Below are 16,319 nucleotides of genomic sequence, written 5' to 3'. Positions count from 1 at the left end.
TAGGGCCTATGCTGGGGTAAAACAAGAATTCCCTAAGCCTTTTCCTGGAATCAGAGTAATCTTGGCCTTCCCATTTAAAGTGCTCCCTCATGGAATGCAGAGTCTCTGAAAATGAGAAATCCTCAGGAGGAGAAGCTGTAGGAGTGGAATCATCCACATCAGAATCAGAATAAGGAGGATACTCCTGCAAGTCTTCCGCAGAAGACTCAGAAGCCTCTGAACACTGTTCAAAACTCTCAAACTCAGGTTCCACCCTAGGCCTCTTATCAGGAGGGGACATAGAACCTCTAATCATAGTAATCAAATCTTCTGCCATTTTAAGCATATGTTTCTTAGGCACAGAACCTGAAGTGCTAGGAGAAGCCCCCACTGAAGCTAAACTTGGCCTACCTCTCAAAGAAGCTTTGGAAACAGAAGGAGAGGCTCTAACTACCTTGGGAAGAGAGGAAGAACAGTTACCTGAGAAGCCCCTCAGCCTGGCCTACCTCCTGAGAAGGCACATCCTGTAACAGTAAAGTCTCTGCCTGAGACTCCAAAGAAACTCCTGGCAAAACCTCTGGCTCCACTGAGCCTTCTAAAGAACCGACGTCCGGGACTGCCGGTTCATCAACCCTAGGCTTCGCTGTTTTGTCCTTGCACTTTTTGACCAGGCGGCCGGAACATCCGACGGCATTTTATAATTACAACGCTTCCCAAACACTAACCTGGCACAGTCTAACCTTCTCTTAATAGTGCGTTTGTTAAATCTAGCACAAGAGCGCAGCCAACAACGCCGCTCAGGCCCTAAACAAGGTATACACAAGGTATGGTAATCCCTATGAGGTATCTGTTTCCCACAAGAAATACAGTTATTCACTTTTTCAGACATCGGGTTAAATACTGAGGCAAAAAAAAACCAAAATGTTCCCCAACGGGTACTTGGCCAACTTTGATTCGGTCTGAAACTCCGGCTTCAGAAAATTTCAGAACGCCAACCTGCACTCGCAAAACTGCTTCTGCATCGGACCATGCGGCAAAAAAGACTGAGGATATGGCATCGGTCATGCGCATTAGTACCCTGACGTACTGACGTCAGTCTAATGCGCCCTGACCGACGTCAGCCATATACTTTGGTATTCGGGCCGACTGGACAGCGGACTACCCAATAGTTAGGACTGCAGCAATGTGGAATGAAGAACATCACCCTATTGATGGCCTTTTCCCCATCATTTCTACACACATCTCCAAGACAATATAACCTTGCACTAAAGGAATTTAACTTGCCTTTTCTCCTAGCTCCATGTTGCCTACCCTTAAGTATACATAATTAAGGAAAGCAACACAGAACTCAACAGAATGCGTGAAAATTCACCAAAAATACAAACCACTTCAGGCCACTCCAGAGTATCCAAATCATCTAGTCTTCCTGGTCTCTACTTGCACGGAACCTGCTGCAACAGCTAAATGCACAATTAAATCTAGCCGATATAACCTTACACCACAATAACAAATACATAAACATACCATTGCCTGTCTCTGTAGGCTATCAGGTGAAGAAAAGGACCTCGGAGCCTGCATCTGGGGGGTTAGAAACCCTGTTGGAGACTGTCCACCTATACTTCTGTCAAACCTGTAAAATATGTGCACAATTAAGTTTCAAAAGTTTAATAAGCAACCACATTCACTCTGTACATCTCATGAGAAATTGTTTAATATGCTATTACTTTGATAAACATTCTCCCCCAAGTATAACCAACATTAATTCAATACTAGTCTTAAATGAATACTAGCCTGTTTTGAGCCTACCAAAACACATCTACAGAACTAGAATCAACTTAGTCAACATCTTTTATAATGCTAACAGTTCTGTTTTTCATCCAAAAAATGCCCGAAGTCCAAGTTTTTGTTTTCTCTTGTTACTATACTGCGTTATAAAATGAACAAACAAATAATTGCTTTCTGCTTGAAACAAAAAAGGTTATGTACCTAACATAACGTTCCATCAGAGTTGTTGCTTTTCATTTGTCTTCAACCTGTGGGACTTTGATCTGGCATGGACCCAACTCGATCATATACTCCTGCACCAGATCCAAAATACAAGCTCCTCCCCTAGCCATAATGCCCCACTCTCCCTCCTCCCCTCAGAGTTTGTTGCAGAACAGCACCAGCCCCTTTTGTATAACATTACATCCCTGACCAAACAAAGCTCTGGCAAAGAAGCCTACAGCTGCCTCTGTCCAATCCACTACACAGCCAAAAAAGGGCAGGGGGAAAAGAGGGAGGGACAGTTGAAGACAAATGAAAAGCAACAACTCAGATGAACGCTCATCTAAGTACATAACTTTTTTCTGAAGTGGTTTCAGTTTGCTTGTTTCCGTTTGCTCTTCAATCTGTGGGACAGAGTCCCGAGTTACAATAACCTCTGGAGGCTCTCATGGATGTTCCGGAGTACAGCTGAACTAAAGGATGCCCTGGTCCTGGAAAGAATATCCAGTTTGTAACTGGAAATTCTACGCATAGAGGACCAGGTAGCAGCAGAAAAGATATCAATAGGGACCCTAGACCAAAAGGCTGCAGGAGTGAATACTGATCTGGTGGAATGAATCCAGACGAGACACTGTAGAGACAAAACCTTTGGAACGATAGGCGGAAGCATTACACTCAGAAATCCAATCAAAAAGAGTAACCTTGGAAAAGTACAGTTTTGTACCTACCATAAATGCAGATGTCCGATAGATATGCAACTGCAGTCCTGACATATGGGTTGTCCTGCCTCAGGCAGCCCTTGATCGGCGGATTCCAAAGTCTGGGTCCGCGTTGGCTGATGTCGCCTCTTCCCCGGCGTCAGAGCTGGGGTATAAAAGCATCAGCCGACGCCATTTTCTTCAGTGTTTCTTGCCCCAGATGCCAGGTGCCCTCCAAGGAAGGCTAAATTTAGAGAATGGATAAAAATTCCAAACATGCACAACAGTAATAAACAGATACACCATAACAGATATCCCCAGCTAATTTGAAAAAGGGGGAGTGGACCCTAAAAAAGAGAATTAGAGGGTAGGAGGGAGGAAAACCTGACTGCAGTTGTATATCTATCGGACATCTACATTTATGGTAGGTACAAAACTGTACTATGTCCTTCAAGAATGCAACTGCAGTCCTGACATATGGGTTGAATACCATAGCCAAGCTGGGGTGGTAGGATCTAAGATAAGGATGGTGTAGTTAAAATGCCCTGCAGGACTGCAGAAGCAAAGCCTGCTCGGGATCTGGAATATAAAGGCAGGTTGTAATGTTTGGAAAATGTATGCACGGAGCTCCATGTAGCAGCTTCTAGAATGTCCTTTGTAGCCACACCCTCTTAGGAAGGCTGTGGAGGTGGCTGTAGCTGGTGGAGTGTGGCCTGATATTGGCTGGCACACCTTTTCCATGAAAAGAGTAGCAGAATCTGATGCAGTTTCCAATCCATTTTGAAATTGTTTGTTTGGAAATTGCCTTTCCTTGTACTCCAGCAGCGTAAGCTACAAATAGTTGGTCAGACTTTCTGTTGGCCTTTGTTCTGTCCAAGTAGTAGCGCAATTGCCTGTGTATGTCCAAAGTGTGCAGAAACTTTTCTCCTTTACTTTGAGGATTGGGAAAGAAAGTAGGCAGGTGAATTGCTTGATTTAGAGAAACCCTATATATCACTTTTGGCATGAATGAAGGATTGGTTCTTAAAGAGACTCTGTCCTGATTGAAAATGAGAAATGGAGGTACTGCCATGAGGGCCTGTATCTCAGAGACTCTTCTTGCTGAAGTAATTGCCAACAGGAAAACTGTTTTCCAGGAGAGAAATTGCAATTCTGAAGACGCTGCTGGCTCAAAAGGAGGAAGAGTTAATTTTTCCAAGACGAAGTTGAGGTCCCATGCAGGCACTGGTGGTTTTCTTGGCGGTTTAATATTCTTTATCCCTCTTAGAAACTGTCTTAGCAAAGGATGTGAAAACACAGGTGGATCACAGTTGTATTTTGCTGAAATTGCTGAAGCGTGTATTTTTATGGAAGAATATGAAAGGCCATTGTGAAGCATTTCTGCCAAGTATTCTAGTATCTGTGGGATGCTCATTACTGATGCATCCTGACCCTTGTTGGCATTCCAGATGTTGAATCTCTTCCATTTGGCTGAACAAGTTTTTCTGGTGGAAGGCCTGCTTCCAGTAAGATCTCTTGAACTTTTGGAGAGAGATATGGGAGAAGTCATGGAACCCTCCAAGCTGTCAGTTGCAATGTTTGCAGGTTGGGATGAACAGTCCTGTAATTGTGCTGAGTTATAAGCAGAGGCCAATGAGGCAGGAGCCACGGCTTGGTGCGAGTTATGCTCCTTAGTAGTGGATACCAGTGCTGTCTTGGCCAGTCTGGAGCTATCAAAATGTCTTTCGGTTGTTCTGCTTTGATCTTCAGTAACACCTTGGTCATTAATGGTAGAGGTGGAAATGCATAGATTGTTAGAGAATTCCAGCTGAAGGAGAGAGCATCCATTCTCCAGGCTTGAGGATGGTGTGTCCTTGAGCAGAACTTCTTCAGATGGTGATTGAGGTGTGAGGCAAAGAGATCTATGTCCGTCCTTCCCCATGCAGGAGTTATTTGTGAAAAAGTCTGGATGCAACATCCATTCGTGCGGGTCCATAATGTTTCTGCTTAGACTGTCCGCCAGAACACTGTCCTTGCCTGGGACAAACTGGGATTGCAATGGTATGTTCAGTTTCAGGGACTTTTCCCAAAGAGTCATTGTTAGTCGGCAGAGGGGGTAAGAATGGGTGCCTCCCTGTTTATGTACCACATAACAGTGGTGTTGTCTGTCTATTAGCAGATGACCTTGCTGAAGAAATTTCGAGGCCTCGATTGCATGAATCACTGCCAACATCTCTTTTTGATGTGCAGATGCAATTTTCGGGGTGCCCATTGCCCTTGAATGCATCTGCCCTCCATGTAAACCCCATCCATGATCTGAGGCATCTGTTGTAATGGTTTGGCTTGCTTGAGGTTTGTTGAAAGACTGCCTTTGTTTAGCTGGCTTGCTTGTGCCCACCACAAAAATTCCTATGCTGGGAGTAAAACAAGAATTCCCTAAAGCCTTTTCCTGGAATCAGAGTAATCTTGGCCTTCCCATTTAAAGAGTGCTCCCTCATGGAATGCAGAGTCTCTGAAAATGAGAAATCCTCAGGAGGAAGAAGCTGTAGGAGTGGAATCCATCCACATCAGAATCAGAATAAGGAGGGGATGCTCCTGCAGAGTCTTCATGAAGACTCAGAAGCCTCTGAACACTGTTCAAAACTCTCAAACTCAGGTTCCACCTAGGCCTCTTATCAGGAGGGGCATAGAACCTCTAATCATAGTAATCAAATCTTCTGCCATTTTAAGCATATGTTTCTTAAGTACAGAACCTGAAGTGCTAGGAGAAGCCCCACTTTGAAGCTAAACTTGGCCTGCCTCTCAAAGTTGTGCTTTGGAAACAGAAGGAGAGGCTCTAACTACCTTGGGAAGAGAGGGAAGAACAGTTACCTGAGAAGCCCCCTCAGCCTGGCCTACCTCCTGAGAAGGCACATCCTGTAACAGTAAAGTCTCTGCCTGAGACTCCCAAAGAAACTCCTGGCAAAACCTCTGGCTCCACTGAGCCTTCTAAAGAACCGGCGTCAACCGGGACTGCGGTTCATCAACCCTAGGCTTAGCTGTTTTGTCCTTGCACTTTTTGGGTGAGATGGAACATCCGGCGGCATTTTATAATAACAAGCAGCTTCCCAAACACTAACCTGGGCACAGTCTAACCTTCTCTTAATAGTGCGTTTGTTAAATCTAGCACAAAAGGCGGCAACCAACAGCGTAGATGCTCAGGCCCTAAACAAGGTGGTATACACAAGGTATGGTAATCCCTATGAGGGTATCTGTTTCCCACAAGAAATACAGTTGGTATTCACTTTTTCTGACATCCGGTTAAATACTGGAGGCAAGAAAAAACCAAAATGTTCTAGCAGAAGTGCCAGCCAACTTTGATTCGGTCTGAAACTCGACTTCAGAAAATTTCAGAAACGCCAACCTGCACTCGCGAAAACTGCTTCTGCATGGGACCATGCGGCAAAAGGACTGAGGATATGAAAGATCGGTCATGCGCATTATTACCCTGGCGTACTGGCGTCAGTCCTAATCAGCACCTGACCGACGCCGGCGATCAGCCTTATACTTCACTGGTATTCGGGCCGACTGGACAGTGCCGGACTACCAATAGTTAGGACTGCAGCAATGTGGGAATGAAGAACATCACCCTATTGATGGCCTTTTCCCCATCATTTCTACACACATCTCCAAGACAATATAACCTTGCACTAAAGGAATTTAACTTGCCTTTTCTCCTAGCTCCATGTTGCCTACCCTTAAGTATACATAATTAAGGAAAGCAACACAGAACTCAACAGAATGCGTGAAAATTCACCAAAAATACAAACCACTTCAGGCCACTCCAGAGTATCCAAATCATCTAGTCTTCCTGGTCTCTACTTGCACGGAACCTGCTGCAACAGCTAAAAATGCACAATTAAATCTAGCCGATATAACCTTACACCACAATAACAAATACATAAACATACCATTGCCTGTCTCTGTAGGCTATCAGGTGAAGAAAAGGACCTCGGAGCCTGCATCTGGGGGGTTAGAAACCCTGTTGGAGACTGTCCACCTATACTTCTGTCAAACCTGTAAAATATGTGCACAATTAAGTTTCAAGTTTAATAAGCAACCACATTCACTCTGTACATCTCATGAGAAATTGTTTAATATGCTATTACTTTGATAAACATTCTCCCCCAAGTATAACCAACATTAATTCAATACTAGTCTTAAATGAATACTAGCCTGTTTTGAGCCTACCAAAACACATCTACAGAACTAGAATCAACTTAGTCAACATCTTTTATAATGCTAACAGTTCTGTTTTCATCCAAAATGCCCGTCCAAGTTTTTGTTTTCTCTTGTTACTATACTGCGTTATAAAATGAACAAACAAATAATTGCTTTCTGTTTGAAACAAAAAAGGTTATGTACCTAACATAACGTTCCATCAGAGTTGTTGCTTTTCATTTGTCTTCAACCTGTGGGACTTTGATCTGGCATGGACCCAACTCGATCATATACTCCTGCACCAGATCCAAAATACAAGCTCCTCCCCTAGCCATAATGCCCCACTCTCCCTCCTCCCCTCAGAGTTTGTTGCAGAACAGCACCAGCCCCTTTTGTATAACATTACATCCCTGACCAAACAAAGCTCTGGCAAAGAAGCCTACAGCTGCCTCTGTCCAATCCACTACACAGCCAAAAAGGGCAGGGGGAAAAGAGGAGGACAGTTGAAGACAAATGAAAAGCAACAACTCAGATGAACGCTCATCTAAGTACATAACTTTTTTCTGAAGTGGTTTCAGTTTGCTTGTTTCCGTTTGCTCTTCAATCTGTGGGACAGAGTCCCGAGTTACAATAACCTCTGGAGGCTCTCATGGATGTTCCGGAGTACAGCTGAACTAAAGGATGCCCTGGTCCTGGAAAGAATATCCAGTTTGTAACTGGAAATTCTACGCATAGAGGACCAGGTAGCAGCAGAAAAGATATCAATAGGGACCCTAGACCAAAAGGCTGCAGGAGTGAATACTGATCTGGTGGAATGAATCCAGACGAGACACTGTAGAGACAAAACCTTTGGAACGATAGGCGGAAGCATTACACTCAGAAATCCAATCAAAAAGAGTAACCTTGGAAAAGTACAGTTTTGTACCTACCATAAATGCAGATGTCCGATAGATATGCAACTGCAGTCCTGACATATGGGTTGTCCTGCCTCAGGCAGCCCTTGATCGGCGGATTCCAAAGTCTGGGTCCGGGCGCTGATGTCGCCTCTTCCCTCACGGCCAGAGCGGCTGGGGTATAAAAGCATCAGCCGACGCCATTTTCTTCAGTGTTTCTTGCCCCAGATGCCAGGTGCCCTCCAAGGAAGGCTAAATTTAGAGAATGGATAAAAATTCCAAACATGCACAACAGTAATAAACAGATACACCATAACAGATATCCCCAGCTAATTTGAAAAAGGGGGAGTGGACCCTAAAAAAGAGAATTAGAGGGGTAGGAGGGAGGGAAAACCTGACTGCAGTTGTATATCTATCGGACATCTACATTTATGGTAGGTACAAAACTGTACTATGTCCTTCAAGAATGCAACTGCAGTCCTGACATATGGGTTGAATACCATAGCCAAGCTGGGGGTGGTAGGATCTAAGATAAGGATGGTGTAGCTAAAATGCCCTGCAGGACTGCAGAAGCAAAGCCTGCTCGGGATCTGGAATATAAAGGCAGGTTGTAATGTTTGGAAAATGTATGCACGGAGCTCCATGTAGCAGCTTCTAGAATGTCCTTTGTAGCCACCCCTCTTAGGAAGGCTGTGGAGGTGGCTGTAGCTCTGGTGGAGTGTGGCCTGATATTGGCTGGCACACCTTTTCCATGAAAAGAGTAGCAGAATCTGATGCAGTTTCCAATCCATTTTGAAATTGTTTGTTTGGAAATTGCCTTTCCTTGTACTCCAGCAGTAAGCTACAAATAGTTGGTCAGACTTTCTGTTGGCCTTTGTTCTGTCCAAGTAGTAGCGCAATTGCCTGTGTATGTCCAAAGTGTGCAGAAACTTTTCTCCTTTACTTTGAGGATTGGGAAAGAAAGTAGGCAGGTGAATTGCTTGATTTAGAGAAACCCTATATATCACTTTTGGCATGAATGAAGGATTGGTTCTTAAAGAGACTCTGTCCTGATTGAAAATGAGAAATGGAGGTACTGCCATGAGGGCCTGTATCTCAGAGACTCTTCTTGCTGAAGTAATTGCCAACAGGAAAACTGTTTTCCAGGAAAGAAATTGCAATTCTGAAGACGCTGCTGGCTCAAAAGGAGGAAGAGTTAATTTTTCCAAGACGAAGTTGAGGTCCCATGCAGGCACTGGTGGTTTTCTTGGCGGTTTAATATTCTTTATCCCTCTTAGAAACTGTCTTAGCAAACCCTGCGGACACACAGGTGGATCACAGTTGTATTTTGCTGAAATTGCTGAGCGTGTATTTTTATGGAAGAATATGAAAGGCCATTGTGAAGCATTTCTGCCAAGTATTCTAGTATCTGTGGGATGCTCATTACTGATGCATCCTGACCCTTGTTGGCATTCCAGATGTTGAATCTCTTCCATTTGGCTGAACAAGTTTTTCTGGTGGAAGGCCTGCGTGCTTCCAGTAAGATCTCTTGAACTTTTTTGGAGAGAGAGATATGGGGAGAAGTCATGGAACCCTCCAAGCTGTCAGTTGCAATGTTTGCAGGTTGGGATGAACAGTCCTGTAATTGTGCTGAGTTATAAGCAGAGGCCAATGAGGCAGGAGCCACGGCTTGGTGCGAGTTATGCTCCTTAGTAGTGGATACCAGTGCTGTCTTGGCCAGTCTGGAGCTATCAAAATGTCTTCGTTGTTCTGCTTTGATCTTCAGTAACACCTTGGTCATTAATGGTAGAGGTGGAAATGCATAGATTGTTAGAGAATTCCAGCTGAAGGAGAGAGCATCCATTCTCCAGGCTTGAGGATGGTGTGTCCTTGAGCAGAACTTCTTCAGATGGTGATTGAGGTGTGAGGCAAAGAGATCTATGTCCGTCCTTCCCCATGCAGGAGTTATTTGTGAAAAAGTCTGGATGCAACATCCATTCGTGCGGGTCCATAATGTTTCTGCTTAGACTGTCCGCCAGAACACTGTCCTTGCCTGGGACAAACTGGGATTGCAATGGTATGTTCAGTTTCAGGGACTTTTCCCAAAGAGTCATTGTTAGTCGGCAGAGGGGGTAAGAATGGGTGCCTCCCTGTTTATGTACCACATAACAGTGGTGTTGTCTGTCTATTAGCAGATGACCTTGCTGAAGAAATTTTCCGAAGGCCTCGATTGCATGAATCACTGCCAACATCTCTTTTTGATTCATGTGCAGATGCAATTTTCGGGGTGCCCATTGCCCTTGAATGCATCTGCCCTCCATGTGCGCCCCCCATCCATGATCTGAGGCATCTGTTGTAATGGTTTGGCTTGCTTGAGGTTTGTTGAAAGACGTGCCTTTGTTTAGCTGGCTTGCTTGTGCCCACCACAAAAATTCCTTTTGTAGACATGGAATGAGTGGAATAATTGCTTCTAAGTTGTGGCTGTGTTGAGACCATAAACATTTTAGGTACCATTGTAGTTTTCTCATGTGTAGTCTTGCCAGTGGAATCAGAAGAATGCAAGATGCCATGAAACCCAGGGCCTGCAGGATTTTCCTTGCAGTCATCTGGGTGTGCTTTGCTAGGCTTTTGAAGTAATCTGGTAATTGTTTTTGTTTTTCTTCTGTGAGGAAAGCCATTTGTGAGTTTGTGTCCAGTTTGGCTCCTAGAAAAATTATTTATTGGGATGGCAGTAGTCTTGATTTTTGAATGTTGACTGTGTATCCCAAAGCCTGTAGTAAGTGAATGACATAGTCCAAGTTTCTTATCAAGGCTTGCTTGCTGTCCGCTTGTATAAGGCAGTCATCCAGGTAAGGGTATATTTGTATCCCCTGAAGTCTGCAATGTGCAATTACTGATGCCAGGCATTTCGTGAATACTCTGGGCGCAGTAGAATAGCCAAAAGGCAATGCTGAGAATTGATAAAGCTCTGACCCTGCAAGAAATCTGAGGTATCTTCTGCAGCTGTGTCTGATTGGGACATGCAGGTATGCCTCCTTGAGGTCCAGAGTAACCAGCCAAGACCCCTTGCCCAGCATGGGAAGAAGTTGCTGTAACGTCAGCATTTTGAATTTTGGCACAATGAGAAAAGTGTTGAGCGGACAAGTCCAGTATAGGTCTCCATTGCTTTTCATTTCTTGGAACAAGGAACAGTCTTGAGTAGAATCCCTGGCCTTGTTCCTGAGGAGGAGCCTTTTCTATTGCTTTGATTTGTAGCAGCTTTGAAACTTGTATGAGTGCCTCTGCCCTTTGATTTTGTGGCAGGTTTGGCATGCCTAGTCTTGTTGGTAAGGTATGGAAGTGGAACCTGTAACCTTTGTCTATTATGTCCAAAATCCATTTGACCTTTGTAAAAACGTGCCTGGACGAGTCTGGACCACAGAGATCAGCTAAGATGGCTCCGCTCCGAGAGCAGGGGAGACCTCGGAGCCGAATGGATGGACTCCAATGAAGGGGATCTTGACCTCTTCTTAGATGGAGCCAACGGAGCCGAAGACACGTCGGCTCCAGCCGGAGCAGACAGCGAAAGCATGGGCTCAGAGGTATCGGCACAGAGTGGTGCTGAGACCGGAACTTGTGACTCAAAGGGATCGGCTCCAGCCGGAGCCGATCTAGGCACAGACAAGGAACCAGCAGCAGCCGAAGGCTTAGTACTTGGAGGAGACTGTTTTGCAGGTTTCAAGGGCCTCCTCGACGCAGACTTAGTCGGGGAGCCCTCGGGCTTTAACAAGCCCCTCAGTATCAGTTTATTCCTGCACTCCTGCAGGACTCTTGGACTGAATGCATGACATACTGAACAAGAGTCCTGCAGGTGCAGGGGTCCCAGGCAGTAAACACAAGAAGTGTGACCGTCTTTTTCTGACGGCACGAGTCACACTTCTTAAAGCCTGAGACCTTAGCTTCTTTAGGTTCCTTTGACATAACAGTGTCGAGGGTTCACAAATGTAACAGAAAAACGCACACTCTCGAAAATGGAAGTTATGTACCTACCATAACGTTCCAGGTTAGTTGTCTTCTCTCGCCTTCTTTCTTGCTTGATGGGTTCGGAGCCGATCCTCGGCTCCATTCGCACTTTGCTAAGCTCGAGAGTCACTTTTACCAGCTCGAGGCAGCCCCATATCCCATGATGCAAGGCGGTAAGTACCCAGATCTCGCTTGTTATCTATAGGCAATAACACCTAGCATAAAAACTTCCCAGAAGGAAAGAAAGGTAGAAAAGCCTGAAGGATGGGTAAGGCAGACCAGAACTGTCTGGTCTTAAGAAGCATTCTTCCATGTAGGGAGAAAAAGGTCTGTCCAGGCCAGGGGGCAGGAGGGTGGGTCGCAAGAAAGAAGGCGAGAGAAGACAACTAACATGGAACGTTATGGTAGGTACATAACTTCTCAATGTTAAGTTGTCAATCTCGCCTTCATTCTTGAATGATGGGACCGCGTCCCTAGCACCTCTATCCTGGGTGGCTCAATGGAACAGACTCTTGAGAACTGTAGAGCCAAAACTGGCTCTATCCCTGGAGGCCAAATCCAATTTGTAATGAGAAACAAAGGTATGAGGAGTGGCCCAAGTGGCTGCTGCACAAATAGTGTCTAATGGAAGTCTAGCCTGAAAGGCTGTGGAAGTGGCTAAGCTTCTGGTTGAATGCGCTTTAGGTTGAGCACAGCTGTTTTCCCCTGAGCTGATAGATTTCAGAGATGATGGAAGAAAGCCATCTAGTTAAGGTCACTTTGGAGACAGGAAGGCCTTTCTTGTTATCAGCATAAGAAAGAAAGAGCTGATCGGATTTCCTGAATTGTTTTGTTCTGTCCAAATAATATCCGAGTTGGCGGTGAACATCAAGATAATGTAATTTCTGTTCTGATCTGTTTGAGTAATTAGGGAAAATACAGGGAGGTCAATAGACTGGTTCAAATTATTTTTCGAGTCCACCTTAGGCAAAAAGGTTGGATTAGTTCTCAAGGATACCCTGTCTTTGTGGAAGATCAAATAAGGGGGACGAACAGAGAGCATGAAGTTCAGACACTCTCCTTGCCGAGGTAATAGCAACAAGGAAAGAGTGTTTTCCATGAAAAATTTCAGGGAACATGAAACAGCTGGCTCGAAGGGAGGAAGAATCAAGGATGTCAGCACTAGATTTAGGTCCCATTGAGGAGGAGGACTCCTGACTGGAGGTTTCAGGAGAAAGATTCCTTTTAGAAAGGCTCTACAAAGCCCGTGGGACACTGTTGTGATCTGCAAACCCAACATGAAAGTTTGAGATAGCAGCCAACTGAACTTTGACCGTGGAAGATGAAGAGCCCACGTGAAAGATTTCCACTAAGAAATCCAAAACTGCTTGAACAGGGGCAGTAAAAGGATCTATATTTTTAGTTTTTGCCCAACAAGAGAAGCGTTTCCATTTGCTGGTATAAATCCTTCTAGTAGAGGATTTTAGGGAAGCCACTATGATATCCCTAACGGGATTAGAGATCATAGGAAGCCTGGCTAAGGAAGGAAGTGGAGCAACCATGCTGGGAGGTTGAGAGAAGGGATAGACCGGTGCAGCTGACCCGATTGGTGAATCAGAAGGTCTGGCACTGGGTCCAGATGCCACGGCTGCACCAAAAGGTGACGATGGAGGAGCAGGGAACCAAATTTGTCGAGGCCAATAGGGAGCAATGAGAATCATTTTGGCTCTCAAAACGGTGGCTTTCTGGAGTACTTGTGGAATCAGCGGAAAAGGAGGAAAGGCATAAAGAAGTCCCTGGGGCCAATCCTGGTTTAGAGTGTCTCTGGGGGGATGGCCTGGCAGTGGGAAGAGAGAAAAGAAGTCTGGGCATTTGCTGTTTTGGGGAGTAGCAAAAAGATCGCAACATGGGCGGCCCCATTCTAGAAAAATCTCCTCCACTATAGATTGTTTGAGAGACCACTCGTGAGGCATGAGAATAGCTCTGCTCAATCTGTCTGCTAGAATGTTGGTTTTCCCAGGGATATGCGTTGCTACCAGAAACCGATGAGGAGATGGCCATTGCCAAAGTCTGAGAGCTTCGACACAAGGGTAGGACTTGGTTCCGCCCTGTTTGTTGATATACCATACTACAGACATGGTGTCTGTGTGAACTGCAATTGTTCCCAAGGGAAGAAAGTCGTTGAGGGCTTGCAACGTTAAAAGCACTGCTCTCATCTCTAGGACATTTATGTGCAGGTGGTATTCGAACGGTTGCCACGTCCCATGAACCATCCTGCCCTGATAATGACCCCCCCCACCCGATCAGGGAGGCGTCCGTAGTGACAGTGGCTACCGGGGCCGGGGATACAAAGGGTCTGCCTTGGTGAATCTGGGGAGAAGTAATCCACCATGAAAGATGATTTTTGCAAATTTGTGTCACCAGGATTTGGTGACACATTGGAAGTTGTTGGTAAGACCACTGAGTGAACATCCATTGAAGCAGACGCATGTAGAAGTGGGCCAGGGGAAGAAGTGTAATAGCCGCAGCCATGAGTCCCAACACCTTCAGAACCATTCTGGCTTGCACCTTTTTGCTGGCAAGGATGATCCTCACGTGACCTTGTATATCTGAGATTCTTTGGTCTGTGAGGGTTGCTGACATCCGAACAGTGTTTAAGTTTGCGCCTATGAAGGTAGACTGGCAGGGCGATAAGGAGGATTTTTCGTAGTTGATCGAAATTCCTAATCGAGTGCAGAGATTTAATGTATAATCCCTGGCTTGAAGAAGTTGATGCCTGGTGGTGGCTGAAAGGAGCCAGTCGTCGAGATACGGAAACACCTGGAATCCTTGACGTCTCAGGTGAGCCGTGACCACTGCCATACATTTGGTGAACACTCTGGGGGCTGTAGTGAGACCAAAGGGCAGGGCTCTGAATTGAAAATGACTGGACCCCAGCCGAAAGCGGAGAAATCTTCTGGAGCGTCTGTGAATTTTTATGTGATAGTATGCAGTCCTGAAGATCTATTGAGCACATCCAGTTGTCCTTCTCTAGGAAGGGCAAAATTGATTGAAGTGTGACCATTCGAAATCTTGTCTTTCTCACAGACTTGTTGAGTCTGCTGAGATCCAATATTGGTCTCCAGTCTCCGTCTTTTTGGGGACCAAAAAGAATCTTGAGTAGATTCCGGCTCTGAATGGTCTGTTGTAACTGGCTGAATGGCTCTTTTTGTAGAAGCTTTAATACTTCTGACTCTGCAACTTCCCTTAGACCGGGTGGTACATCTGGAAGGGAATTTGAGAGAAAGGACTTTCCTCGAAAGGAATTTTGTAACCCTCGGATATAATCGACTGTACCCATCTGTCTTGAGAGAGGCATGCCAGGCTTCTGGGTACAGCGATAGTCTTCCCCGACTGCCTCCAAGGATGGACAGTCGGGCAACATCTCAGGGATGCTGGAAGGGGCTTGTCAGAGAGAGGCTCTCTGCTTCCCTGGTTTTGTGGACCCCTCTGCCTCTAGGCGTCTGTTATTATTACCCCTCTGCCTCTAGGGATAAACTGACCACATCCGGCGTGACTCCCTGGGATTTACGGAACCACATTTTTCCGCCCTTCTGACCTTTGGGGTAAGGTCTAGAGGGGGTAGAAAAACGGACCCCTACGGCAGAAAGTCTTGCCATCCTGCTCACACCTGGTCAATGTATCCTTCACTTGAGGGCCAAACAATGCTGACCCATCAAAGGGAGAATTTGTGAAGGACGCCTTAAAGGGATCTGCAAAATTACAGAGCCGCATCCAGGATTGACGTCTAAGAGCCACTCCTGTACCCGCGGCTCTACTCGCTCCATCTGCTGCATATATCAGTCGCATGGAGGAGTTAGCTATAGAATTAAGGATTCCTAGCTGAGAAGCAATTTTCTCTTGAGCCCCTGCAGCCGTAGGATCCTGCACTACTTCACCTAGTTCCTTAAGGATGTCCCTTTGGAGTCTGGTGAAGTGACATAAGTAGCTCAGCGAGCGCATGGCAAAGGTCGCTGAGGAGAACATCCGCTTGCCATACCTATCCATGGTCCTAGAAGCCTTATTAGGAGGATGGACTGGTATGGAAGGATCTGCAAGTTCCTTCTTAGTGGCGGCCGCCACCACCATGGCATCAACAGGGACACCTTTTGTAAGGAATTGCTTTTCAGAAGGGGCTGTAATAAATTTAGACGGCCTCCTAGGAACTGGCTCTACAGAGTCAGGAGCAGCCCAAGCCTTTCGAGCAATAACCTCCATAAGGGGGTCGAAAGGCACAAACACCCAGGAGGTGGAGGGTCGAGATCCAAATGCCTCTAGGTATACCGACTCATCCTCAGAGGGATTTGTGGAGGGCCAGTTTCCCCTCTGTTTTAGGAGTTCTAGGATGTCTGAAAAGGAGACATCCTCAGAGGGGGATCTTGGGGATCCCTCCGACTCGTCTAAGTCGGTATCTAAAGTGATAGACTCAGGGGAGTCTAGGTGTTTCCTCTTACAAGTCCTCTTGTGCGGAGGATCTCCTGACTGGTCAGGAGAATCCTCGGAAGAGGGGGTTATTCCCAGTGGGGAAACCTGAGAGTGGATCTCTAGGTCCGGAGCAAGAGAGATGGAAGATTGACAGGCACTG

At 45.7% G+C, this 16,319-nt stretch overlaps 1 protein-coding gene across 1 annotated transcript in view; it reads right to left on the bottom strand.

Annotated features, from left to right (window-relative positions):
• The window catches only part of RBM7 (RNA binding motif protein 7), a 383,615-nt gene that overhangs the window by 166,325 nt on the left and 200,971 nt on the right, over nt 1-16,319 (bottom strand). The window contains exon 3 of the mRNA XM_044080975.1: nt 6,593-6,698. Coding sequence (XP_043936910.1) covers nt 6,593-6,698 — 106 coding nt within the window. The remainder of the gene's footprint in view (nt 1-6,592; nt 6,699-16,319) is intronic.

The sequence above is a fragment of the Protopterus annectens genome, chromosome 8.part0, assembly GCF_019279795.1.
Source record: "Protopterus annectens isolate FY-2018-M chromosome 8.part0, PAN1.0, whole genome shotgun sequence".
NCBI lineage: Eukaryota > Metazoa > Chordata > Ceratodontiformes > Protopteridae > Protopterus > Protopterus annectens.
Note: the sequence above shows the minus strand (reverse complement) of the source record. Positions and strands in the feature narration are given on the sequence as shown.